This window comes from Bufo gargarizans, chromosome 4, assembly GCF_014858855.1.
Source record: "Bufo gargarizans isolate SCDJY-AF-19 chromosome 4, ASM1485885v1, whole genome shotgun sequence".
NCBI lineage: Eukaryota > Metazoa > Chordata > Amphibia > Anura > Bufonidae > Bufo > Bufo gargarizans.
The window spans coordinates 180,300,212-180,327,858 of NC_058083.1; the positions used below are offsets into that span (position 1 = coordinate 180,300,212).

Genomic DNA, 27,647 nt, shown 5'->3' on the forward strand with positions numbered 1-27,647 from the left:
ACTAGGGGCGCATAAGTAGGTATATACTTTAAATATTATGTAGATATAAATAATAAATATATCTAAATAATAAGAAAACATTTAATTAAAAAAATAAAATAAATATATATATATATATATATATATATATATATATATATGATGTATTAGGTAATACAGTTCAAATAATATTTTATTGAGCAACAAAACCATTAAGTTCAATCCCTTAAAGGAGTTTTCCCATCACATGGGGGCATATCGCTAGGACCCACACCTAACCTGAGATTGGAGCCCCGAAAGCTGTGGAGACGCACTGCGCATGCGCAGCCGCCCTCCATTAATTTCTATGGGGACGCAAAAATTAATGAACGCTGGCTCGGCTATTTCCGTCAGCCCCATAGAGATAAACGGGAGCGGTGGCCGCACAAGCACGGTGCTCTCCCATCCACTGCTATGGGGAGAGCGCTTGATGGTGGCCAGACACCGGAAAACCCAGGGTCCTCTGGCCACCACCTTCCCTGCTCTGTTCTCAGTGTACTGGCACCTATCGGACAATGGGGGCATATCCTAACAATATACCCCCATTGTCTCAGATGGGAATACCCCTTTAGGGGGTATTACACTGGCAGATTTTGTGCACGATGATCGCCAATAAGCGTTTTGTAGTAACACTCGTTAACGATAATCTTACAGTCTAATACTGCCGCCAATTGCCCTTTCAACAAGCAAATTCTAGTTTATCAGGCAATCCAGATCTGTCAACATGCTGAAGCCATTAGTAACTGCCTTGTATTAACTTTATCTACATGATAAGTGCCATTTGCTGAACTGAGCCACCCCTTTAAAGTACAGATCATAGGTAATAATTGTTATAATCCATGGATTAATCTTGGCCGATACATTTTCAGCCATAAACGTTGCATTAGATGACCCAAAGATCTATGAGCAACCAATCAAAACTGTCACTTATGATAGTGCTCTTTAGAAATGAAATATATTTACGCTGTTTAAAAAATCTCCCCCCATATACCTACTTATGCACCCCCTCCTCACTGATCAAATACTGATGAACTATCCAGAGGACAGGTCATCAGTAAAAAAAAAACTAAAAACACTTGGAAACCCCCTTTTAAATGAAGTGCTGTAGTGCCCGTATTCTAGCAGCATCTTTACATTAAAGGGGTTGTCTCATCTGAGATAATGGGGGCACCTATATCGAGAACGGACCCCCGAAAGTGGTGGAGGGCTCATGCTCAGCCGTCCTCTATTCATTTTCTATCAGGCTGCCACAAATAGCTGAGCACTGGCTCGGCTATTTTGGTCAGGCCCACAGAAGTGAACGGGAGTGGTGGCCGGTAATGTGCAGTGTGCTCCCATTCACTTCTATGGGGAGAGTGCTTGGTGGTGGCCGGACTGGAGTCCACCACTTTGCGGGGCTCCGTTCCCGGTATAGGTGCGGGTCCCAGCAGTGGGACACGCACCTTTATAAGACAATGGGGGCATTTCCTAGCGATATGCCCCCATTGTCTGAGAGGGGACAACCTGTTTAAGATTCAACTCAGCAGTGTACCCCACATTGATAGGTTAGGTCCAAGGAAAATGTACGATTAAAGCAAAATGTTTAGCTATCAAATGACTAGATTTAGCGTGTTCAAGTAATCCTTCCCGTGTACATTATACAATACGGGAAGAAAAAAATCACTTGCAAAAAAGTGTAGATTTGGATGAAAGGAAGTTGTACACATATAAGTTGCTACAGAGTTAAACAGTGCGTCCTGGGAAGCAGCCCTTTGTAGAAAATACCTATAGATAGCAGTGGAAACGTCTGTCTGTCTGGAAATAAATGAATGCGGTGATGTTCAATACTTTTTTCTCCTTAAATCCTGATCGAATGCATTGGCGGCGACATTGGTCACAAATGTAGGGGGAAATGGTAAGACCAATGGTGTGTTTGTCGTTTGCATGTTTTCTTCCACAGATTCAGCAAATTCATCATCCGCAGAGCTGTCATGCTTTATCACTACCTCACCTACATTGCTTTATAAGCATGACCTATCTATACACGGAATACATATTGTCCGCCCTGCCTGTGATGTCCCAGTGGAGAAATCATGGCTTATTCATAGTAAACTGGGAAACAAGTGTACATATCCAAATTCTTCCATAAATAGGTTATTAAAAAAAAAAAAAATATATATATATATATATATATATATATATATATATATATAAAAATTGTATTATCTGAGAATAATAACTCCCAGGGATATAGAAGCACAAAAGAAAATATTTTCCAGCTTACTATGACAGAATATTCAGATATTTCACAAGAATGTTTCCATCTGCTCTACGCATTAGGCACATTATGGTTTTAAAGAAGTCTGTAATGAAAAATTTCTTTTAATGTTACCTCTTCCTTAAACCTTGTCTCTGTCTGATAGAAATGGTTGTAATAGTATCGTCTGGCTGTTTTCTCATTGGCTTTGGCACAGCTTACCACTCACTTCGAGGAGATGGCTCCTGCATTCTCCTTCCTCACTGATGTGGATTCACTCCTTTTACAGGACTTGACTGCCTTAGCAAAAGAACTGAGGGAACTTCGCATTGAGGAGACCAATCGACCAATGAAGAAGGTGACGGACTATTCTTCATCCAGTGAGGAATCGGACAGTAGTGAAGAGGAAGATGGTGAGAGTGAGACTCAAGATGGAACTGTGCCAGTTAGCGACATCCCACGTCTCATGTAAGTGCTGTATTAGTGTACATGCATGTTAATGGACTGCTGCCAAAGAGCAGAATTTTCTTAGTCTCATCATGTAGAACTTTAGGCATTATGGCTATGGAGGAAGGAGGAAAATGGAGATTTCCTGCCTTACAATCAGCAATTGTATGAAAAATAACATACTATAAAAAAGGTTCCATAGGAAGAGGTAGTGGCTAGTGCACCAGAGGTTGCATCGAAGCTCTAGAAGAAGAGAAACTTTCTGCTAAGATTTGCAATCAGAGAGGATGCACAGTGTGAGCCTCTTATCAAACCCATCCTTTACTTGAGCCCATTCATCCCTGATCAAAATCCAAACCTTTATAACACTAGTAGGAAGTGCAGGTTGTGGTTCAAAGACCGGCTATTTAGGATGACCTCTCCCAGCACACCGCAGTAGGAATGGTTCATTATTGGAATAGGAGGCCATTGATCTTACATGTTGAGGATATCTGAAATCTTTATATGGAGCTGTTCTAGGGATGTGTTCACATTGACATGTAAATCACACACACTATATTCACTAGTGTCCTCCTGACCCTTTGCTTTTTGTATGTAGACCAACTGGAATGTCTGGAAATAATGAGCCATATAATACAGGGACACCGAATGTTGAAAACTCCCAATCAGAGTCATTCAGAAGTAACTCCAGGGAAGGGACTTTGATGATACGAGAGGTAAGTTAAATTCTGTATTAACACAGCTTTGTGATTATTTTACATTCCTTCATTTTTATTTGTTTCCAGTTGTAAATTTGACTGTGCAGGATAATTACGTTTATGCAGTATTTGAATAGTTCAGACAATACCAGTTATGTTTATTTTTGCAATTAAAATTGGAAAAGGGCTTGATTTGAAACTTATACATTTAAAAATGTTTCTTTTATTTTTGGGCCCCCTAAGAGACTTGAACAAGGCTTTCGATTGCCAAAACCATAGACTGCAGTCATTTATTATAGCAGTCTGTGAAGCATGTGACATCTTTTTAAGCCGTGCCACAGGTAGATATAGTATTCAGCAGAACCATACAGCTCAACATAGTTTTTCTTTCAGGATCCCAGGAAACCTGGGTAGCAAACAATATAGAGCTGTAATACAGATCTAATGAGTACTGTTACTACATTTCTCTCTTGCTATGGCTTGCCATTAGAGATGAGCGAATTTCATATTTTGAAATTTGTTCACGCTTCGTTTACTAGTGAAAGGTGATTTGCGTTATGGATTTCGTTACTACGGATCATAACGCAATTCTTTGACAAAATGCCTTTAGAGGCATTCTGTTATTCATTCCGTCATAATAGATGTGTATGGGCTGCAAAACGGATCCGTCCCGTTTCCGTTATGCAGGGTAGTCCTCTCCTGCATAACGGAAACGGAACAGATCCGTTATGCAGCCCATAGACTTCTATTATGACGGAATGCCTTTAGAGGCATTTTATTATGCATTCCGTCATAGAATTGCGTTATGGTCCATGGTAATGGAATCCATAACGCAATTCACCTTTTACCAGTAAAAGAATTGCAAACAAATTTCATAACCAGAAATTCGCTCATCTCAACTTGCCATATTTGCTTTTCGGGTCCCTCTCGCAACCAAATAGCTAGCCAGAAACCCATCAGAATCTGTAATAGAGATTTGATGAATAATATATGTGGGGACTCGCTCTGGTAGACAGGATTAGCAGATGCATTATAGAGGCAACAACACGTTCTTTGGATCAAACAGTTCAGTGTTTTATTCACACTTTAGGCAAGTGACAAAACAAGCAGTCATAAACTAGCAAAAAGTGACCTTGCGGTATTAGTGGTAATTCACACCATGCAGCAATTCTGAACATAGCAGCACCAATCTGTTTTCACACCAAACAGGTAGCAAGCCTTCATCCAGACACAAGACTCCCTAATCCTAACACGGAGACCTGGCTTCTAAGCCCAGCTGCCTATTTGAGGACAGCAAGGTGCTACCAAAACCCGGACCTGCACTTAAAATCTGGTCCAGTATTTGGCCTCACCTGGCTGTAAATCAGCCCAGCAGCACATGCTAGGAGGAAAATACCAGTTTTCCCAGATCAAACCTCTCACTGTGTCACACTTCCTAGATAAATCTCTTGTTCTTAATACCAAACTGTGCCGTTGCTAGCCAGATCTGTTTTGCAGGAACTTGGAAAAGCTGGCTAACATTTTCTTTTATTAAATTGCAGAAAAAAAATACTCCAGGTGTATTTCTTTTCACAGATCCTTCAGCAATGCAGCTTATAGGCACCATTATAGTCAATTTGAGCTAAGCCTCGCCCCCTTTTCCAAAATTTCTGGTTTCAGCTATATAATGCTGGTGTACCTAGTGGTCTCCAGCCAAAGATGGAGGAGGGTGGACAGAAAGGGTGCACACTGCACCTGCAAGATTTCAGTCTTGTTCCTGCAACTTGCAGAAAGTCTTGAAGGCTTAAAGAGGTTGTCCTGCCTAGGGTCAGAATAGGTAATCATTATCTGGTCAGTGGAGGTCCAAAACCCAGCAACCCCACCGATCAGCTGTTCAAAGAGGAGGCGGTGATCCATGTGAGCACTGCTTCCCCTTCATTACACTGCCCGTCGTCTCCACTGGAGCAGCAGAGTAGTGTAAAGACAAGTACTTGTCATTACACTACACCGCCGAAACTTCAGTGACGACACAGTGTAATGAGCCGAAGTAGCGCTCGCATGGAGCACTGCCTCCTCTTCAAACAGCTGATTGGCGGGGTGCCTGGTGTCAGATCCCCGCCCATCAGATATTGATGACCTATCCTGACGATAGGTCCTCAATATAAATGGCAGGACAACCCCTTTAATTGCTGGAGACATTTTTATTTAAGAATGTATTATATTTTTTTATAGTTTTGGAGGTCTATTGTTCCTTTCAGGAATCTATACATTTACTGAGGCCGGTGCCTCTAATTTTTAAACACATTGTGATAAGAGAATAATGTAATACAAGTGAAGATTGCACTTTATGAGTGACATTTAAGATTCCTGTTTTTCTGGTTTTGAATTAACTTCTTTTCAATCACTGGAAAAGGGCCAAGATGTGCAAGCGAAAAGGCACAGCCATCTCCTACAAGATTGCTTTCAAGTCTCTTCCTTGCCTTTCTGAATTCCCCTTATGAATCATTTCATAGTTCTTTTTAAATGTAAATAAAGTCTCCAGACTCTGTCAGCGATCTGGCCAAATAATGAATGCCGAGAACGATTTCATAAATATTAGATTGCATCCCAGCCGTGCCTCACTGCACTATGTGTCCGTGTGGCAGCAGAGAGGATCAGGGTTTCATATTCAGCTTTTTATTAAGTAAATGTCAATCCTACTTGTGCATGTAGAAAAGAACCGTATGTAGTTTTTACCAAAGATCAGTTGCCACTTCTGGATTCATCATTTCAACCTGAAAAGGTTTGCATGTTGAATTACTATTCATGTCTGGAATTAACGCTGGTGATGGTGATATTACGCTTTATTCCCTTATTCCTTGCTGTTTATAAGACAACCATGTTCCCCAACCAGTGGCTCACAAACAAAAATTACACCCCTAGATGTGCATGCGACATATAAAAAGTAAAAATCACAACATTTAAGCACCGCCCCAAGAAGGGCCCAAGCAGACAGAGAACACCCACAAAACAAGAACATTTTTGGGGGGTTGGATTTGCACAAGCCCAACCTTTTTGCATCCCAGTTCGTGGGATAGACCGAGCACAATCGGGACTGATGGCAAGTATGCTTGTGGCTTACCTGTTTTGTATTTGGTGCATACTCTGAAGCCTCCTTTGACCATTTTGATAATGGTCCATACAGATAGGTAAGGTTCCAAATTAAAGGGCTTATCCGATATCTAAAATATCCCCCCCAATACCCGGGCCCCTTGTATAGATTATACTTACCTGCTCCCCGGCACCCGTGTCTCACCAGATCCCTGCACAGTCGTCTCTGCATCTCTCCATCGCTCAGACCAAAACATCTGGCAACAAAGGGGGGAGCAGCCAATAGCAGGCCGCAATGGGCACGAGACCTCTTGAAGCTGATCACCGTTGCGGCCTACTATTGGCTGTACCCCTCTCCCCCATATGCGCCAGATGTTTTAATCTAAGCAACGGGGAGATGCTGCAGCCGTGCAGGGATCCGAAGAGATGCAGGTGCTAGGGAGCAGGTAAGTATAATCCATACAAGGGGCTTGGGCATTGGGATATTTTAGATATCGGATAACCCATTTAACATTGAAATTCTGATTCTATATGATTATCATTTTTGAAGCGTGAAGTATTTTTCTAGATAAGATAGTGTTAACCAGTATTTTTAAATGCCTGCATGTAGGTAGTATGAATGCTTAAAGGGGTTCTCCGGGCTTTTTCATTTTGAGGACATATCCTCAGGATAGGTCATCAATATCAGATCTAATATTGGAATTGTCGAGCTGATTGTAGATAGTAAGAGGCGCAGTTCACAACCAGATATAGGTATCAAATAAAATCTGTTTTTATTTTTTAGTTCAAGACAACTCGTTTCCGCGTAAGTAGGACCCCTTTATCAAGTCTGCAAGACATAAGACATTGTAGGGTGGGGAAGAAAGATAGCTGGGATTTCATATATAATAATATTTATAATTACCAAAAATCGTAATCAATGTATATAGAAAAACATTAAATTGGTAAGATTATATAAGAAGTTACGTTTCTATAACATCCATGAGGACACATTACATGACTGTTTAATAAATATATAAAAAATAGAGAATTAATATGAATATATCTAAAACAATATATTTTTTTAATTCATATGATTAAATTAAGCTATAATTTATAAATTTATAATAGGAGTTGATAAATAAAATGAATCGTGATAATAAAAACAATCACAGACACGGGGGTCATTTATACCCTTTCTGTTTAATTTTATGATATATATACAGTGCAGACCAAAAGTTTGGACACACCTTCTCATTCAAAGAGTTTTCTTTATTTTCATGACTATGAAAATTGTAGATTCACACTGAAGGCATCAAAACTATGAATTAACACATGTGGAATTATATACATAACAGAAAAGTGCGAAACAACTGAAAATATGTCATATTCTAGATTCTTCAAAGTAGCCACCTTTTGCTTTGATTACTGCTTTGCACACTCTTGGCATTCTCTTGATGAGCTTCAAGAGGTAGTCACCTGAAATGGTCTTCCAACAGTCTTGAAGGAGTTCCCAGAGATGCTTAGCACTTGATGGCCCTTTTGCCTTCACTCTGCAGTCCAGCTCACCCCAAACCATCTCGATTGGGTTCAGGTCCGGTGACTGTGGAGTCCAGGTCATCTGGCGCAGCACCCCATCACTCTCCTTCATGGTCAAATAGCCCTTACACAGCCTGGAGGTGTGTTTGGGGTCATTGTCCTGTTGAAAAATAAATGATGGTCCAACTAAACACAAACCGGATGGAATAGCATGCCGCTGCAAGATGCTGTGGTAGCCATGCTGGTTCAGTATGCCTTCAATTTTGAATAAATCCCCAACAGTGTCACCAGAAAATCACCCCCACACCATCACACCTCCTCCTCCATGCTTTACGGTGGCAACCAGGCATGTAGAGTCCATCCGTTCACCTTTTCCTGCGTCGCACAAAGACACGGTGGTTGGAACCAAAGATCTCAAATTTGGACTCCTCAGACCAAAGCACAGATTTCCACTGGTCTAATGTCCATTCCTTGTGTTCTTTAGCCCAAACAAGTCTCTTCTGCTTGTTGCCTGTCCTTAGCAGTGGTTTCCTAGCAGATATTCTACCATGAAGACCTGATTCACACAGTCTCCTCTTAACAGTTGTTCTAGAGATGTGTCTGCTGCTAGAACTCTGTGTGGCATTGACCTGGTCTCTAATCTAAGCTGCTGTTAACCTGCGATTTCTGAGGCTGGTGACTCTGATGAACTTATCCTCCGCAGCAGAGGTGACTCTTGGTCTTCCTTTCCTGGGGCAGTCTGCATGTGAGCCAGTTTCTTTGTAGCGCTTTATGGTTTTTGTGACTGCACTTGGGGACACTTTCAAAGTTTTCCCAATTTTTCGGACTGACTGGCCTTAATTTCTTAAAGTAATGATGGCCACTCGTTTTTCTTTACTTAGCTGCTTTTTTCTTGCCATAATACAAATTCTAACAGTCTATTCAGTAGGACTATCAGCTGTGTATCCACCTGACTTCTCCACAACGCAACTAATGGTCCCAACCCCATTTATAAGGCAAGAAATCCCACTTATTAAACCTGACAGGGCACACCTGTGAAGTGAAAACCATTTCAGGTGACTACCTCTTGAAGCTCAACAAGAGAATGCCAAGAGTGTGCAAAGCAGTAATCAAAGCAAAAGGTGGCTACTTTGAAGAACCTAGAATATGACATATTGTCAGTTGTTTCACACTTTTTTGTTATGTATATAATTCCACATCATGTGTTAATTCATAGTTTTGATGCCTTCAGTGTGAATCTACAATTTTCATAGTCATGAAAATAAAGAAACTCTTTGAATGAGAAGGTGTGTCCAAACTTTTGGTCTGTACTGTGTGTGTGTGTGTATATATATATATATATATATATATATATATATATATATATATATATATAATAATTTTTTTTTTTTTTTTGTTCGACACCCGCCGATCAGCTGTTTGAGGAGACGGTGTACGCTGTGGCTGCCTTGTAGTATACTAAAATAATTTATATTTCTAGTTATGTTCCTAAAGCTCTACATGCATGATGTTCTTTACATTTTCACTTTTAATGTAATTGTCCATGTGCTTTCCTTCCTATCTCTGCAGACATCTGGAGATAAAAAACGCTCTGGCCATGCAGAAAGTAATGGTTTTGCCGGCCACATAAATCTCCCTGACTTAGTTCAACAGAGCCACTCTCCGGTGGGTACTCCAACTGAGGCTTTAGGGAGAGGTTCAACGCATGCACAGGAAATGGAGACTGGGACTGAAGTAGGTGGTGGCACTACCAACTAACCTTAACGCTTGCTGGCTAACTGGTTCTGAGTATTAACCCTGGTGTAACACTACATAAATGACCATACCTCCTCTAAATCTGTTACTGCATGCAATGCGAATGCTTGCCTAAATTGAACTTTGTTGGAAAGTTTCACTTCTTCATTCGCAGATAATCTTAGTAGTCACTGTGTAGAGGAGTTTAACCACAAGGTCTATGCAGTCATAAAAGTTACTCTGACTTTTTTGTCATATGATAGTATGTCATTCCTTTATCTTAAGTGTGTTTTCTGGCATCGGCCTATTGACAGCCTAGCCCAAAGTTAGACCATCAATATTAGATCAGCGGGGTTCGACTCTTAGCACCGCCTCTAATCAGCTGTTTAAAGGGGCCATGGCACTCATGCAAGCAGTATGAGGCCATCTACTGGAATGGTGTCTACTTAGTAGTGGTGGTGCAGGAGATTGCAGCTGATTTATGCAGCCCCTTTATACAGGTGACCCACAGCCAGACCCAGAGTTGTACCTACACTGATCATGAGGATAGGCCATCAATATGCTGAAACCAAAAAACCTATTTAAATGAATTATACTATCCAAGGTTATAACATTTAGAACTTTTGTCTGGCTCACGTGGGAAGTGTGCCCACATCAAGTCTTATAGTTCCATCTGATGAAAATTTAAAGGGGTTCTCCAGGCTACAGATATTGATAACCTAACCTTTGGAAAGGTGAATGGGCACTGTGCTTCACTACGCTGGCACTGGAAACTGCACAGTATACGGAGCCTTCTGCCTCCATTTGTATACTGTTAGTTTCGAGCACTGCAGCAACCTGATACAGATGATCGGTGGGTGTGCTGAGTGTCGGACCCCTACCGAACTGATATACATATCCTATCTGTAACCTGGAGAAAACAGAAATGTAATGCAGCTCAGAGCTAATGTAGATTTCTGTTTAGGTTTATAGACTCCTGGAGGATGCACCTAACATATAGTGAGGCATGCACATCGTCATAAATTAGGTACATCCTCCAGCAGCTCATGAGATATCATATCATAGACCAGCATAAAACGTCGGTCCATGATAAATTTCCCCCAAAGTATTCTATAGTCTGTACACAGTTATATTTTATTGATCAATAGCATGTATGATCAGACTCTGACATCCTCAGAACTTTATTGGTGGTCCCAACTACTGCTATGATGACGTCATACACTGATGGTCAGTGGTCTTCATATCATGTTTTTACATGCAAGGATTGTTTCTTATTCCAAATATCAAATTAAGGGGTTGTTTGTAGAAGGAAGGGAGGAATTTTAAATTACCAACAAAGAGGATTTTTTAAATGCATACAAAAGATAAGGACAAGCTTAAAATAAAAATCTTTAGCTAGATACCTTGAAAAAATATACATCATTATACAACTATGAGATTTACATGGCCATTGCTAGAAACCAGTAGCTAATGTTTTTTTATTAACAAAATAAAATAAATGATTGAGATGCAGCGGCGGCCGTGCCGGGGAGCGAGGCAAGTACAATCTCTGTGAGTGGCCTGGGCATATGGGGGGGGGGGGGCATTACAGAACTTGGATAACCCCTGATCTCTGCTTGCAGTACTTGAATGAGAACTTTCAGAGAATGAAATTGCCATGTGACTAGGTCTTCATTGAAAGCCTGTAAGCAGAGGTTTTAAAGATGATGATTAATTAAAACACAAAGTACCGGTATAGTAAAACATTGTTTAACATTTCAAACAGAACATTACAGTTTAAAAAGGTCTCTCAATATTGATGACCTCTCCTCAGGATAGGTCATCACTATCAGATTGGTAGGACACCCAGAACCCCTATTGATCAGCTGAATTCGGCAGCTGCCGACTCTGTAAACAGCGGATGGTATATTAGTGCACTGCATCTCAGCTTCCATTGAGAAAAGCACTCCCATTGTTTGTTTTCTTAAAACTTAAAGATATGTCAAAACAGTTCCTACTGTTACTTCATCCCTGCTACATGTCTCCTTTCTGGTTTTCCCATGCTGGTCTGCCATCTTTATTGGCCTTTTCTCTTTACTATAAAAATGGCTGCTGATCTTTCAAAAATCCTTCCCATGCTGCTGCAGTCTTGCCTACAAGTTCCATAATACTGATTTCTGAAGGGCGAGGGTATAAATGAGGATGGGCGTTTCCTCTATAATGGTTCCACCCAGTGATCCTCCTCCTGGTAGTCTATATTCTCATCAAAACACTATTTGATTGAATTATTATATTTAATTTCCTAATAAAGGGGCTTATAGAATAGCTAACGCATATCTATGCATTTTCTGGTTGTTTCATTTATCTGCTAAGTGTAACCTATGTGACTTGATCTGGTCCCATAACCTTGCAGCTTAGTGATTGTAAGCATTCTGTGCTGGTGTGGAGGAGGAGGTGGGGGGTGTAGTGGGAGGAATGAAGCGCTGCTGAGGGCGGAGATACAGCAGATGATAATCTTCCTTAAGACTCTGCTTGTAGTTTTAATCTGCACAGGAAGTAGAGAAACTGGCCTCCTGGAGAAGACAAAAGTATAAGGAACGAATGGTTATTCCTATTTCTATGCAGTGAATTTTTGTATAAACTAAGCATCTAAAAATGTAACTTTATTAGTAAAGGAGGTTTAATATCTATTTGAAATTCAAGTCTGAAAAAAAACATGGGAGTGGTTCTTTAATTCACCTTTTTATACAGTGTATTAACCTGCCAGGAAAAGGCTATAGACCCATGAAACAGTCTTACAATGTACAGGTGAAACTGGAAAAATTTGAATATCGTGCAAAAGTCCATTTATTTCAGTAATGCAACTTAAAATTAGAATATTGTGAAAAGGTTCAATATTCTAGGCTCAAAGTGTCACACTCTGGTCAGCTAATTAATCCATACCCCCTGAGCAAAGGGTACCTGAGATTGTGACTTTGGGGTTTCATAAGCTGTAAACCGTAATCATCCAAATTATAACAAATAAAGGCCTAAAATATCGCGCTTTGCATGTAATGAGTCTTATATATTAGTTTCACCTTTTAAGTTGCATTACTGAAATAAATGAATTTGGCACAATATTCAAATTTTTCGAGTTTCACCTGTGGCTTGAAATATTAAAGATTTTAAACTTGCAAACATGCATATTTATGCAGTATTGGTAAGATTTGTAACTAAGGAAACATATCTGCTTCTCAGGTTAACTATAATTCTTACCCAAACCAGTCCTGAAAAAATAAAATATAAAACAAAATAATAAAAGCTGAACAATCATCCCCAACCTAAAACCTAATTGTGTGTCATAAATGCCTTTAATATAATGCTAACGTAAATCTACACCAGCTTTATTACACATTTATTTTAAATAGTTTGTATTTTTTGACGCATTTATTGGTAGTAGTTTATTTGATGTATATAGCAAAAAAAATATACCGTATATATTTTTCTGCGCAGTGAGCGAATTTTACTCCGGGCACAAATCAAACTACATGCTAATATTTTAGACTGTAGAAGGAAACCCAGGATACATATATTAAATCAATATTTCATGGAAGCTTATTGTATCACAATGGTAGCTATTTTCTTTTTCTTTTTTCAGAAAGGAATCTGTCAGCAGTTTTGAGCCTTCAACACTGCTGTCGGCACTCTGTAGTTGGCGGGGAGCTCAGTACAGACATACATAGAGAGATCGTCGTGCAAGTTACATGACTGAGATATTGATGCTTTTGTCCACTTGGTGCAAGCGCCCAGGAGGCTGTCCCTTTATGTTTAGTTTCATGGCCTATTTGGACTGAATGTCTCTTGGCCTCTGCCCTAAGTGACTGCTGTTGTGTCCAATAAGTAGTCTGTTGGAGAGCTGGTACTCAGAGCAGAGGGAAGGGGCTGGGAAGCATTCAATACCCAATATTCCAAGGCACTGGACATAAAGGAACAGAATACCGGGTACTTGCTGTCGCGATGCCAGGGAGATGAAAACATTGACAGCTCGGTCAAAAAGCCTGCATGGTCTCTAGGTATGTCTGCACCGATCTGTCAGCAGAACTGCTGTTGATTTTATTGGTGTTACTTTTTGGATATGACTTCAATTTTACATAAAAATAAATATACATATATTACATAAAACTGGACCAGAGTGGATGAAGTCTTGGCATCTATTAGCAACCATGTCAGTGACATTTAGGGACAGTCATGAGTTCATGGAGGATATCATATTTTTCCTGTGTGCAGCAGAGCAGCACTCGGATTTATTTATTACCAATATTTGATTTATTGTAAAATTGCAATATTTTTGCATAGTTGTTTTATGTTTAGTTATGTATGTACCTGTATTGCTTTAACCCTTGTAGTATGGCATGGGAAGCACCACCAAATCATCCTTTACTCCGTTTGTTGATCCAAGAGTTTACCAGACTTCACCCACTGATAATGATGATGACGATGATGAAGATGATGATGACGATGAAGAGTCTTCTGCAACAGGTATTAGGAAAATATGGTTTGTACTTAAGTAAGTTGGTACTGGTCTTGTAGCCAACAGGTAGGTAGGTAGGTGACTAATTTAGGATTGTATTTAAACTGGTTCATTGTGATGGCTTAGCCCATTTAATGCTAGGAAGAACTGACAGGATGGTTGCTTCCTTTGTGGTGCAGGGATACCATGTTCCAGATAAATGTAAAACCTGTACTTATTGACTCTCATGTTCTACAGAATTTTTGTAGTTAGGTACTACAATAAGGCCCCACACCATTCAATATCTATCATTCTGGGGAACACAAGACCACCATTCTTGTGATTTGTGAGGGTTCTAGTTGTCAGATCCACCCACTGATCAGACACCTATCCTGTGCGAAAACCGTTAAGAACCTATAATGTACAGAGCGTCTTGGAATTTTTATTTGACAGGCCACAGTGAATGAGTCAAGAGAACGAAAATGCAAAACAAAATGCAATGCAATATGCAGGAGATGCGCAGATTGATAGTTTTGGGGAAAAGATTGAGGCCTCATGCACAAGACCGTTGTTTGAGTCCGTATCCAACGTGTATTTTTTGTGGATCACGCATGGACCTATTCATTTCTGTGGGTCTATAAAAAAAAATGCAGACAGCACATGGATGTCATCCATTTTCTTTCTGCATCTCTGTGGTAGTCAATTATAGAACATATCCTATTCTGGCCCATTTTGTGGACAAGAATAGGCAGTTCTATTAGGAGAAGCATGCACACGGCCATAATCTGTATTTCATGGAAATGTAGTTTGCAGACTGCAAAATACATGCGGTCTTGTGCATGTAGCCTTAGTAAAACTTGTAATTTATACATTTATATCTCAGCTTTTTCTGACTTCATTTGTACACAGGGGAGGTGTCATCAGTGAATTGAAAGCTATCTCAGTATACACACAGAGAGAGAATGCTGTCAGTCGCTGATAAGATGGCTCCCATGTACAACTGAAGTCAGAAAAAAAATGAAATTTTAATGTGTAAATTACAAGTTATATTGAATCTATTGCCACAAAACTGTATATCAATCTGCTCAACTCTTCATTCTCTATAACAAGCTGGCTGCAGATTATGCTGCATTTTGTGGTGTTTTGTTCCCTTTAACATTCTTGGCATTTTAAAGAACGTAGTAAATCAGTTCTATTATTTTGGGAAATTTGCCTTAAGTTTTACTTAAAATAGCCACATGACTATTACTATATACTATACTATACTATACTATTACTCAGGATTATCTTAGAAGGGTTATCCATCTCTCTAATATTGATGGCCTAGCCTCAGGACAGTCCATCAATATTAGGTTGTGGGGTCCAGCTCTCAGTACCCATGCCAATCAGCTGTTTGAAGAGGATGTGGCAATTGTGCAAGCACTGCGGGGCGGCCTCTTCAATGTTTATATTGCTCTGCACAATTTTCTTACTAAGAGCGCCATATTTATGGCATTATACCATTCAAGTGAGTGGAGCAAAGCTGTAATAATCAGAACAGCCATCATAAAAAATACGGCATTCTGAGTATGAACATCTCGCTGAACAATATAAACATTGGAGAGGTTGTAGCGCTCACAAGCACTGATTCCCCCTTAAAACAGCTAATTGGCAGGGATGCAGATAGACTGACACTGACCGATTTAAAAGGGTTGTGTAGCCAGTACATATCGATAACCTATCCTCAGGACAGGTCATCAGTATCTGAGTAGTGCTTAAACAGCTGATCGGAGGGAATGCCAGGAGTCTGGTATTGATGACCTATGCTGAGGATAGCTCATCAATATGTACTGGCTGCACAATCCCTTTGTTATTTATGGCCTGTCCTCATCATCACTATTAGAAAGCTGGGATTCAATTCTTTATACAGTAGTATATACATCCTTCTAGAAAAAGTATTCAAGATGTCTATATTTTCTTGCCACTTTCTATACTTGCTAAATAGTAGTAGTTTGAGAAACGATACAATACCAATATGTGCTCTACCAAAAGCCTATACAGTAATTATATATTTAGTGCTCCTCATATTCTTAAAAGGGTATTCCCATCTTAGGCTACTTTCACACTGGCGTTTCTGGGGCCGTTTGTGAGATCCGTTCAGGGCTATCACAAGCGGCCCAAAACGGATCAGTTCAGCCCCCAATGCATTCTGAATGGATAAGGATCCATTCAGAATGCATCAGTTTGGGTCCATTCCGCCTCCATTATGCTTTGGAGGCGGACACCAAAACGCAGCTTGCAGCGTTTTGATGTCCGCCTGACGATGCGAAGCCAAACGGATCCGTCCTGACTTACAATGTAAGTCAATGGGGACGGATCCGTTTTCACTGACACAATATGGTGCAATTGAAAACGGATCCGCCTCCCATTGACTTTCAGTGTAATTTAAAATATGTATCTTTTTTTTTCTTTTTTTCATGGTAATCGAAAAGGATCCGTTCTGAACGGATACAAGCGTTTGCATTATAGGTGCGGATCCGTCTGTGCAGATACCAGACGGATCCGCACCTAACGCAGGTGTCAAAGTAGCCTTAGACATTTAAGATACACCATAAATGTCTAATAGATTCAGGTCCCACTTCTGGGACCTACACCTAACTCAATGTTAGTCTCCTGATGACCACCCGTCCCATCTGGTGAGCGACTGCTGTGAATACAGAGGTGATTTTTAGTGTGTGGCTTTCACCTCTCTTTTTTATGGGAGCTCCAAAAACAGATGCGCACGCGTGCCATAAATATCTAAGGCTACTTTCACACTAGCGTTTTTTGCAGATCCGTCACGGATCTGCAAAAACACTTCCGTTACAATAATACAACCGCATGCATCCGTCATGAACGGATCCAGTTGTATTATGTCTTCTATAGCCATGACTGATCCGTCTTGAAGACCATTGAAAGTCAATGGGGGACGGATCCGTTTTCTATTGTGCCAGATTGTGTCAGAGAAAACGGATCCGTCCCCATTGACTTATATTGTGTGCAGGACGATTCCGTTTGGCTCCGCTTCGTTTGGCTCCACTCCGCTGCAGGCAGCATTTTGGTGTCCGCCTCCAGAGCAGAATGGAGACGGAACGGAGGCAAACTGATACATTCTGAGCGGATCCTTATCCATTCAGAATGCATTTGGGCAAAACTGATCCGTTTTGGACCGCTTGTGGAAGCCCTGAACGGATCTCACAAACGGAAAACCAAAACGCCAGTGTGAAAGTAGCCTAAGGTAGAAAATATCCCTTAAGTTTATGACATGAGTTTATGTAATGGAGCTGCCATGCTCCATTTCTACAGAATGGTGAGATTCATAACCAAATGAAAAATGTGATCACCTACTTAGTTAAAGTCTAGGTCAAAGTACTACACATATCCTTGTAGGTGTAATATGTTCTACCAAGATTAAATTACATTCTGGGTGGTTCCAATGTATTTGGTGTAAATCCATTGAAAAACATGGCACTCAGCTTGACTGCCATACTCATGAAGCCCCTTCACCACTTTCCCAAAACAGGCAGCACAAAACTTTTATCGGAAACGTAGACTAGGCTTCACGGTGCGTGCTACAGATATTATTTTCCTTTCTTGGAAAAGCAGCTGAAGTCATTGCTAGGTGAAACCAGCTGATATTTAAAAGTGGTCTCTGTGCAGAGAAATATGGTGTATGCTGCAATACTGTTACAGACCGGTAACCCACTCAGCCGGTGCCGCAGTGTTAGTAAAAGCCCCCCACTGAGTTCACCTTCTACAGTCATTTTATTGTAGTGTCATAGCTTTCATAACTTGAAATAGAACATAAGAGTCTTTCATCTCATTTTTCTTTTTCTCTAAGAAATATCCGCTGGCTAAAGCTTCATAAATGATTGTGCATCTTTATTATATTTATATTATATAAATATATTATATTTTAATTATTTTAAATATTTAATTTAATTATCATTACAAATTTTAAGAAATCCACTAAAGTAAACTGCAATGTACCATTTGAAAAGAAGCAGCATCAGCTGTCCTTCTTCCTGGCTGAATGATGATAGGCATTTTGATTTATTTTTGTTCTTTTGCTGCGCTTGAAGTTTTATTTCTTTATCTCCTTTCCCCGAAGAAAATGAATGAGAAAATATGGGTTAGCAACGTTGGGCGCACCAGCTCTTGCTACTCTACATCACCCTTAGAGGGAGATTTTTGGGGGATGAGTGTTAGCAATGCCATGTGTGCCAACGGTTGCCTGTGCCCAGTATGAATTGTCATGTAATGAGATTTGTGACAGAACACGCATGCTCCATTTTCTTATTCTTTTTTTGCTGAATGAAGAGAGTGTTTTTTTTAGCCCTGTTTACTAGCGAACTGCTTAGACAAGAACAAGCCAAGCTGAATGAGGCCAGAAAAATATCAGTGGTAAACGTGAACCCTACCAATATTCGTCCTCACAGCGATACTCCAGAGATCCGGAAATACAAGAAACGCTTTAATTCTGAGATACTTTGTGCAGCATTATGGGGTGAGTGACACTGTACTTTTACTACCTGTATTAAATCAAGTCTGCATCTTATTATTTTTTATTTTACATACTTTTTTTTATCTTTTTTTACATTCCTTATCGCAATCCTCTTTTACAGCTACATTACATTAAACATGTTGTACATGGCAGCCATGGAAAGGAGGCGCAGTGAGATTGTCAACAGTGATAAAGCACACATACAGTGCATTCGGAAAGTCTTCAAACCCTTTCACTTTTTTCTCATTTTGTTATGTTGAGGCCTTGTTCTAAAATAATAAAAATAAAAAAAACTCAAGTTTTTACCATGATAATTAGGGATGAGCGAATCGACTTCAGGTGAAACATCCGAAGTCGATTCACATTAAACTTTGTTCTAATACTGAACGGAGCAGGGGCTCTGTACAGTATTAGAATGTATTGGCTCCGATGAGCCGACGTTATTGCTTTGCGAAGTCTTCGGGCAATAACTTCACAACTTAATTTAAACTGTAAAAAAACATTTCCCGAACTCGGGTTCAGTTCCAAGGTTCCACTTGGATCCAAACCTGAGTTCGGGAAAAAAATTTTTTACAGTACAAATAAATTTATGAAGTTATTACACGGAGTCCTGCGAGACTTCATGAAGCAATAACTTCGGCTCATTGCAGCCAATACATTCTAATACTGTACGGAGCTCCTGCTCCGTTCAGTATTAGAACAATGTTTTATGCAAATCGACTTGAATGTTTCATCCGAAGTCGATTCGCTCATCACTAATGATAATACTCCATGACAAAATGAAAATAAAATGTTCAAAATCTTTGCTAATTTATTGAAAAAGAAAAAGAAAATTCTTTCATTGACATAAGTACTCAGACCCTTTACGCCAGGCAGCGATCGCATCCTCCTGCCGCCCCCTGTGTGCTGGGGAAATCTTGCGCAGTTCAGTACTGAATGGCGCGGTGAGGGAAGTAGGCATCCGGCGAGCATCCTTCCCTCACTGCGCCTGCACCGAATACTGAACGGCGCGAGATTTCCCCAGCGCACAGGGGCGGCGGAGAATGCAAACGCTGCCTGGCCCTGTTAGTCAAGACTTGGAGGGCGTGTAATGAGGTGGGAGAACGGAGCCTCTAGGAGCAGGCGCAACACCCCCCCCCCCCCCTCCCCCTGCACCTAGAGGTTGCAGCCAGTTTAATGTCAGCCAGTTTAATAGTGAAAATTGTAGTGACAGAAACCCTTTAAGACAACAGACCACACCACATAAACATTCTTTTCACTTTTTATGTAAATATAATTATTCTAAAAGTGATTTATATATGTGAATAGTGTAAATGTGAATAGAAATTACGTAAAGGCATATTCCAGTTGTTTAGAAGTTATCCCCTAGCCACAGGCCGGTCGGGCATGTGTTCAGCTGCTCCATTAATTTCTATGGGAATTCTGTTGATAGCCGAGCGCTGACCTTAGCTATCTTCGGAACTCCCATAGAAATGAATGGAACAGCAGCACTCATGACGTTCTGTCGCTCCATTCTTTTCTGGGGGGGGGGGTTACAGGGCCCCGTTCTCGTGATCGGTGGGGGTCCCAGTGGTTGGACCTTCACTAATTTAATAGTTGTCCCCGAACCTGTGGATAGGGGATAACTTAAAAAACTGGAATACCCCTTTAAGTATACAAGTGCAGTGTATTGACACTAGTGTTAGCAGCTCCAGTCATCAGCTGGTGCTAAAAGGATCCCAGCTTAAAATGATTTAAAGCTATCTTGCTAATAAAATAACATACGATTTGATTTGCTGGCCAGCACAATCAGTTTTGGTTTTTTTCATTTATTTTTTTATCTTTACCTGTCATATTGTTATCTATTACTTTTCCATAGAGAATTAGGTAAAAAATCAGTTTTTAGGGCAGCTGTTTTTCTCTAATGCATGCTTCATGTTTCCTGCACAGGTGTAAACTTGCTGGTGGGCACAGAGAATGGACTTATGTTGTTGGATCGAAGTGGGCAAGGAAAGGTCTACAACCTTATCAACAGGCGGAGGTTTCAGCAGATGGATGTTCTAGAGGGCTTAAATGTCCTTGTAACCATATCAGGTGTGATACACTGCATGCAATAATCTGTGCTTAGTACACCAATGGCGGACCTTTAATATGCAGAATTATGAATTGAAGAGGAAGATAAATATTATAAACATTCTGGAGCATTTTTTTTTTAAAGTAATCCGCATGAAGCTGTTCCCAAACACAGCCTGACACTGTCCACTTAGTGCTGCCACACTGCCACAACTGTTTATTTATTCATACATTTCTAGGAGGAATAACAGGGGAACAACACAGAGTTATAAGAAAAGATGTTCCAGAATTGTTATTTCTTGTAAAACACAGGAATTTACTTATACATATCTGGAGAGCTGATAGCTCTTCTTAATTTACAGGTGAAACTCAAAAAATCTGAATATCGTGCAAAAGTCAATTTTTCTCGCCCATTTTCCTTGGGGGACACAGACCTTGGGTATAGCTCAGCTCCCTAGGAGGCGTGACACTAAGTAAAACTGTTAAGCCCCTCCTCCATCAGCTATACCCTCAGCCTGGAGATAGAGGCTACCAGTTTTAGCTTAGTGTCCAAGGAGGCAAGACACTCCCTGCTACTGCAGGGCTGTTTTCTCCTTGATATTTTATTTTTCTAATTTTGTTATTTTACTTTTTCCTAGGGATACCAGAGACGCATTAGACCTCTCTGCTCTCCCGGGGTTGAGCTGCGCCAGTGCCAACTTATCTGCACTGCTGCCTCCCCCACAGAAGCAATAGGAGGATCTGGGCAGCAATGGCTCCCCTACATCCCGCCAGCTAGGGGGTCGCCCGCACGCCAAGCCCCTCTACCAGCTTCCTGCCACTGCGGTGCCAGTGGCTGAAGGGGCGACCCTGCTGGAAGGAACTGAGGGTGAAGACGTCGTTCGGTGAGATGGCTATTCCAGCCCATACCCCGTCCCTATTTGCAGCACCTACCCCTCTGGGTAAGGGGGGCACCCGTGGTCGCTTATTCTGAGCGCTCAAGCAGACCCTCCCCAGCTCCCCTCAGGTTATCCTCAGCAGGGGGGCCGCCTTCCTCCACGCCGTTCCCCCCACGCTGCTTTCTTCAGCCCGGCATTCTCTCTCCCTCTCTCCCTTCCCGCCGCCGCCCGCTCCGTTCCGATCAGGGGGGCGGGGCTTATGCCCGACATGGGCAGATCGCGGTGGAGCTTGTTTCTCGGCGAAACAGGGGACTTGGTGGCAGAGGGTCACCCACCTGGGCAAATCGCCGCACTCCAGGGGCCTGCGGGCCCTTTATTTTCTGGCATCTGGCTTCTTCTTAGCCCTGAGAGCATTTTCGGCAGCAGGGGGCGTGGCTTACGTGCGCGTCCTGTTGGGGGCGGAGCAAGCGCTGGAGGGGGCGGAGCTTGTTTTCCCCGCGATTCTGCTGAGATTTCCCGCGCTTCCTCACTCCTGACAGGAAGCTGAGACACGGTGGGGGACTCTAAACTCCTGTGTACATCGCTCGGCTTCTGTGGGCGCTATCTGCTGGCTCACTGCTGTTGCTGCTCTCTGCTGCTGCTGATCTGCTCCATCTCTACTCCTGACGTTCTTCTGAGGCACTGGTAGGACAGTTAACCCTCTCCTAACCCTCCTGGCCATAGCTGCTATAACCCTTTGTGGTCTCTGTATTAGAGTACAACCACCTTTCAGCATGTCAGATCCCACGGGTGCCCCCAAACCCTGGTACCATGCCTGTACCGCCTGTAAGGAACTTTTTCCGCGTGGACAATCTGAGCCGCATTGCCTTGCATGTCAGGCCCCGATGCAGGGCCCGCTTCCCGCTGCGACCCCCGGTGCCTCTGAACCCCCTGACTGGGCTAGGTCTCTGTCTCAGGCAGTGGAAAGCCTTACACACGTAGTGGGCCGTCTCGTGGATAGACCGCCTCTCCCGCAGGCTGCCACAATCCCTGTCGCACCCGCTGGGACTACCGTTTCTGCCGCCCCCACTGGTTCCCTGCCTCCCAGCGAATCTTCCAGGGCCCGGCATACTCAGAAACGTTCAAGGGTTGAGCGCACATCTTCTCCAGATGCTTCGCTCTCTCCGCCATGCGTGCGAGCTCAGTCGAGTCTATCCTCTCAAAGGGATACGCTTTCTGAGGGAGAACTGGCGGATTCGGACGTGGACATGGACTCAGAGCTTCCGTCCAAATTGGCGTCCGCGGTGGGGCATCTTATCGCTAGCATCCGTGATACCTTTCAGATACACGATGACCCCCCCAGCTCCGAACAGGCCGGCGTGTCCTTTCTCCGCCCCAGACAGGCCTCCAAGGTTTTTCCCATACACGCTGATTTTTCTTCTGTGGTATCCAAGGCTTGGACCCGGCCTAACGTCTGCTTTATTACACCCAAAAAGCTGGACATTTGCTATCCCTTTCCAGCGGATTCTGTGACCACGTGGACATCCCCGCCTAAGGTTGATCCTCCCGTGGCTCGCCTGTCCAAAAGCACTACTATTCCGGTACAGGACGGATCTTCCCTCCAGTCTGTTGAGGACCGTCGTACGGAATCCCTCTCCAAGGCCATATTTACTGCCTCTGGTTCGGCCCTTAGACCGGTCTTTGCCTCCGCCTGGGTTGGTAAAGCGGTCTCTGAATGGGGTTTGCAACTGGAACGGGAGTTAGGGTCGGACGTCCCTGTTCAGGACCTCCGCTCCTTAGCCCAACTAATTGTTCAGGCCGGAAAATTCGTCTGTGAGGCCTCCCTTGATGCGGGTGCCCTCATTGCCCGTTCCTCTGCCCTGGCAGTTTCTGTCAGGAGGGAACTCTGGCTGAAGGTTTGGGCGGCGGACGCCGCTTCCAAACGCTCTTTGGCCGGCCTACCATTTACGGGTTCCCGCCTGTTCGGGACCCGTCTGGAAGAACTTATATCAGAGGCCACGGGTGGGAAGAGTACTCTCCTCCCCCAGTCCAGGCCAAAGGGCGCCCCCCGTGGTCGCGCTGGTTCGTCCCGGTTTCGGTCCTTTCGCAAGACCACCGGGTCTAGACCCGCGGTCAGTTCTTCTTCCTCTGGCCCAGTCCAAGATAGGCGCAAGAAGCCGTTTTTTCGGACGCAACCTACCTGGCGCAAGTCCCAGCCTGCACGGGCTCCCACAGGCCAGCAGCCCTCTGCCTGAAGGTGCGCCCCCACCCACCCGGGTGGGGGGCCGCCTTCTCCTGTTCAGGAACGTATGGCGGGCCCACATCTCAGACGCATGGGCGCTCGAGATTGTATCTTGCGGATACAAGATCGAATTTGCGTCCATTCCGCCAGACCGTTTCTTCCGATCCCGTCCTCCGCGGGATCCCGTACGAGCGGCCGCCTTCTTCGCGGCTATTCGCTCTCTAATGGACAAGGGTGTCGTCGCCCCCGTGCCTCCGACGGAAAGGTTCAGGGGGTTCTACTCGAACCTCTTTGTGGTTCCCAAGAAGGAAGGCTCAGTGCGACCGATCTTGGACCTAAAACGCCTGAACCGTTTTCTCTGACTACAGAGATTCCGGATGGAGTCTCTCAGGTCCGCAGTGGCCTCCCTGGAAAGAGGGGATTTCATGGTTTCGATCGACATTCAGGATGCATACCTCCACGTTCCGGTTGCTCCATGTCATCACCGCTTCCTGCGCTTCGCGGTGGGGGACGATCACTTCCAATTCGTCGCCCTTCCCTTGGTCTGGCGACGGCTCCTCGGGTGTTCACCAAGGTCCTGGCCCCTGTCTTGGCCCTTCTACGTTCAAGAAGTGTTTTTCTTCTCCCATACTTGGACGACATCCTGGTCAAGGCACCCTCCTTCTCTCAGGCATCCGGCAGTGTGGACCTCACCCTGGAGACCCTGACGCGGTTCGGTTGGGTTATCAACCACCCCAAGTCTTCCCTTATCCCCTCCAGACGGCTGATCTTCCTGGGGATGCTCCTGGATACAGAGTTGGCGGAGGTCCGCCTCCCGTCGGACAAGCGTCTGGCCCTTCGCGGGTCGGTTCACAGTCTCCTCCGTCATCGCCGCCCTTCCCTCAGATCCAGCATGCGGTTGTTGGGAAAGATGGTTGCCTGTTTCGAAGCGGTGCCGTTCGCACAATTCCGATCCCGCACCTTTCAGAGGGCAATTCTGTCGGCCTGGGACAAATCACCGGGGAGTCTGGACAGGACCTTTCTTCTGCCTCCCCTGGCTCGGGCTTCCCTCAGCTGGTGGTTGCATATCCCTCTAAGGGGGAAGTCCTTCCTCCCACTGAACTGGCTGGTGATTACCACCGATGCCAGCTTACGGGGGTGGGGGGGGGTTTTCCCTCCCCGGTCCGTCCAGGGCGTTTGGTCTCTATCGGAGTCCAGACTTCCAATCAATATTCTGGAACTGAGGGCGATTTTTCTGTCCCTCAGACACTGGACCCATCTACTGAAGGGCCACCCTGTTCGGATCCAATCGGACAATGCCACGGCTGTGGCATACATAAACCATCAGGGAGGCACTCGCAGCGATGCAAGAGGTGTCCCTCATTCTCCTCTGGGCGGAGACGCACGTGCCGGCCTTATCTGCGATTTACATCCCGGGGGTGGACAACTGGGCGGCGGATTTCCTCAGCCGGTCCACCATCGACCCGGGAGAATGGTCCCTGCACCCAGAGGTGTTCGAAGCCCTTTGTCTTCGCTGGGGTCGCCCCGACGTGGACCTCATGGCTTCCAAATTCAACCACAAGGTCCCCCTATACCTGGCCAGGGCACGGGACCCGAAGGCATACGGCGCCGACGCGCTCGTCCTTCCGTGGCGCGAATTCTCCCTTCTGTACGTCTTTCCTCCTTTTCCCCTCCTGCCACGGGTTCTTCGGAGGATCGCGGCAGAGGGCGTTCCCGCGATTTTAATCGCCCCGGATTGGCCCCGCCGGTCTTGGTACGCCGACCTAATGTTGCTGTTGGCAGACGCACCGTGGCCACTGCCCTCCAGGGAAGACCTTCTCTCTCAGGGACCGATCTTCCACGAGCATTTAGGCTCGCTACGTTTGACGGCGTGGCTATTGAGACCGCCGTCTTAACGCGACGGGGTTTCTCCGCGGACGTAATCCGCACCATGATCCGTGCTCGTAAGCCTGTATCCTCTAGGATCTACTATCGGGTTTGGAGGTCCTATCTGGGGTTCTGTGAGTCCCGGAGCATCCCTCCTCTCCGATTCTCCCTTCCCACACTCCTGTCCTTCCTCCAGTCGGGTCTGGACCTGGGGCTGAGCCTCAGTTCTCTGAAGGGACAGATTTCGGCGCTGTCTATTCTTCTCCAGCGTCCCCTGGCCCCTCTAGGGCCCATTAAGACCTTCTTACAAGGGGTGGCTCACTCTGTTCCGCCGTACCGCCCTCCAGTTCCTTCCTGGGACCTGAATGTGGTGCTCTCGGCGCTCCAATCCGCCCCCTTCGAGCCTTTACGGGAAGTCTCCCTTCGTCTTCTGTCCTGCAAGGTCATCTTTCTTGTGGCCATCACGTCTCTCCGACGGGTGTCGGAGTTAGCGGCTCTTTCTTGCTCCGACCCTTTCCTGGTCTTCCACCAGGATAAGGTTGTGCTTCGGCCTGTCCCGACCTTCCTGCCAAAGGTGGTTTCCGCCTTTCACATCAATGAGGACATCGTCCTTCCGTCGCTCTGTCCCTCTCCTTCCCACCCCAGAGAACGGGAACTGCACCGTCTGGATGTGGTCAGGGCGTTGAGGATTTACTTGGAGGTCACCGGATCCTTTCGGCGCACGGACTCCCTGTTTTTGGTTCCGGAGGGTTCGCGCAAGGGTTTGGCGGTCTCCAAGGTGGCTATTGCCCGTTTCATTAAACTGGCGGTGTCTGAGGCTTATCGAGCCAAGGGCAGAGCTCCGCCTTTCGGCATCACTGCTCATTCCACCAGAGCAGTCGGTGCTTCCTGGGCGCAGAGGCATCGGGCCTCGGCTGAACAGTTGTGCAAGGCAGCCACTTGGTCCTCTCTGCACACTTTCACAAAGTTCTATAGAGTGCATACGCATGCATCAGCGGATGCTGCTTTGGGCCGCCTGGTTTTGCAGGCAGCGGTTTCCTGATGCTCTGGTGGTGTTCCGCCTTGGGTTTGTGGTCCCTCCCTTCTTGGACTGCTCTTGAACGTCCCAAGGTCTGTGTCCCCCAAGGAAAATGGGCGAGAAAAGGAGATTTTTGTATAACTTACCAGTTAAATCTCTTTCTCGCTCTTCCTTGGGGGACACAGCACCCACCCTTCTGTGTTTGGTTACAGGGTTATGGTTTGGCGCCCCGTTGGGTTGCTGGTTGGTTGTTCCTGTTATTGGTTGTTTTCCTTTCACTACTTGGACACGCAACTGGTAGCCTCTATCTCCAGGCTGAGGGTATAGCTGATGGAGGAGGGGCTTAACAGTTTTACTTAGTGTCACGCCTCCTAGGGAGCTGAGCTATACCCAAGGTCTGTGTCCCCCAAGGAAGAGCGAGAAAGAGATTTAACTGGTAAGTTATACAAAAATCTCCTTATTGCAGTAATGCAAATAAAAAAAATTGAATTTTGTGAAAAGGTTCAAAATTCTAGGCTCAAAGTTTCACACTTGTCAGCTAATTAGTTCATACCCCCTGAGCAGAGGGTACCTGAGATTGAGACTTTGGGGTTTCATAAGCTGTAAGCCGTAATCATCCAAATTATAACAAATAAAGGCTTGAATATCTCGCTTTGCATGTAATGAGTCTCATATGTTAGTTTCACCTTTTAAGTTGCATTACTGAAATAAATGAACTTTGCACGATATTCTAATTTTTCGAGTTTCACCTGTATGTCCACACAATGGATTGTTGGCACAGGTTTCAGTGCAGATTCAGAGCGGAATCTGTACCGAACCTGCCTCTCATTGTTTTCAGCGGGAGGCCGCACTGCAGTTCATGTGGGTTTTTCACATTAGATTTTTAAGGATGTTCATGTACA

At 44.1% G+C, this 27,647-nt stretch overlaps 1 protein-coding gene across 8 annotated transcripts in view; it reads left to right on the top strand.

Moving 5' to 3' along the window:
- The window catches only part of TNIK (TRAF2 and NCK interacting kinase), a 313,379-nt gene that overhangs the window by 271,884 nt on the left and 13,848 nt on the right, over positions 1-27,647 (top strand). For 6 of the 8 annotated variants that reach the window (XM_044288827.1, XM_044288833.1, XM_044288830.1 and 3 more), the window contains 6 exons: positions 2,544-2,722; positions 3,300-3,417; positions 9,556-9,720; positions 14,085-14,217; positions 18,543-18,713; positions 20,640-20,783. In XM_044288827.1, coding sequence (XP_044144762.1) covers positions 2,544-2,722; positions 3,300-3,417; positions 9,556-9,720; positions 14,085-14,217; positions 18,543-18,713; positions 20,640-20,783 — 910 coding nt within the window. The remainder of the gene's footprint in view (positions 1-2,543; positions 2,723-3,299; positions 3,418-9,555; positions 9,721-14,084; positions 14,218-18,542; positions 18,714-20,639; positions 20,784-27,647) is intronic. The other 2 variants (XM_044288829.1, XM_044288832.1) reach the window with 2 other exon arrangements.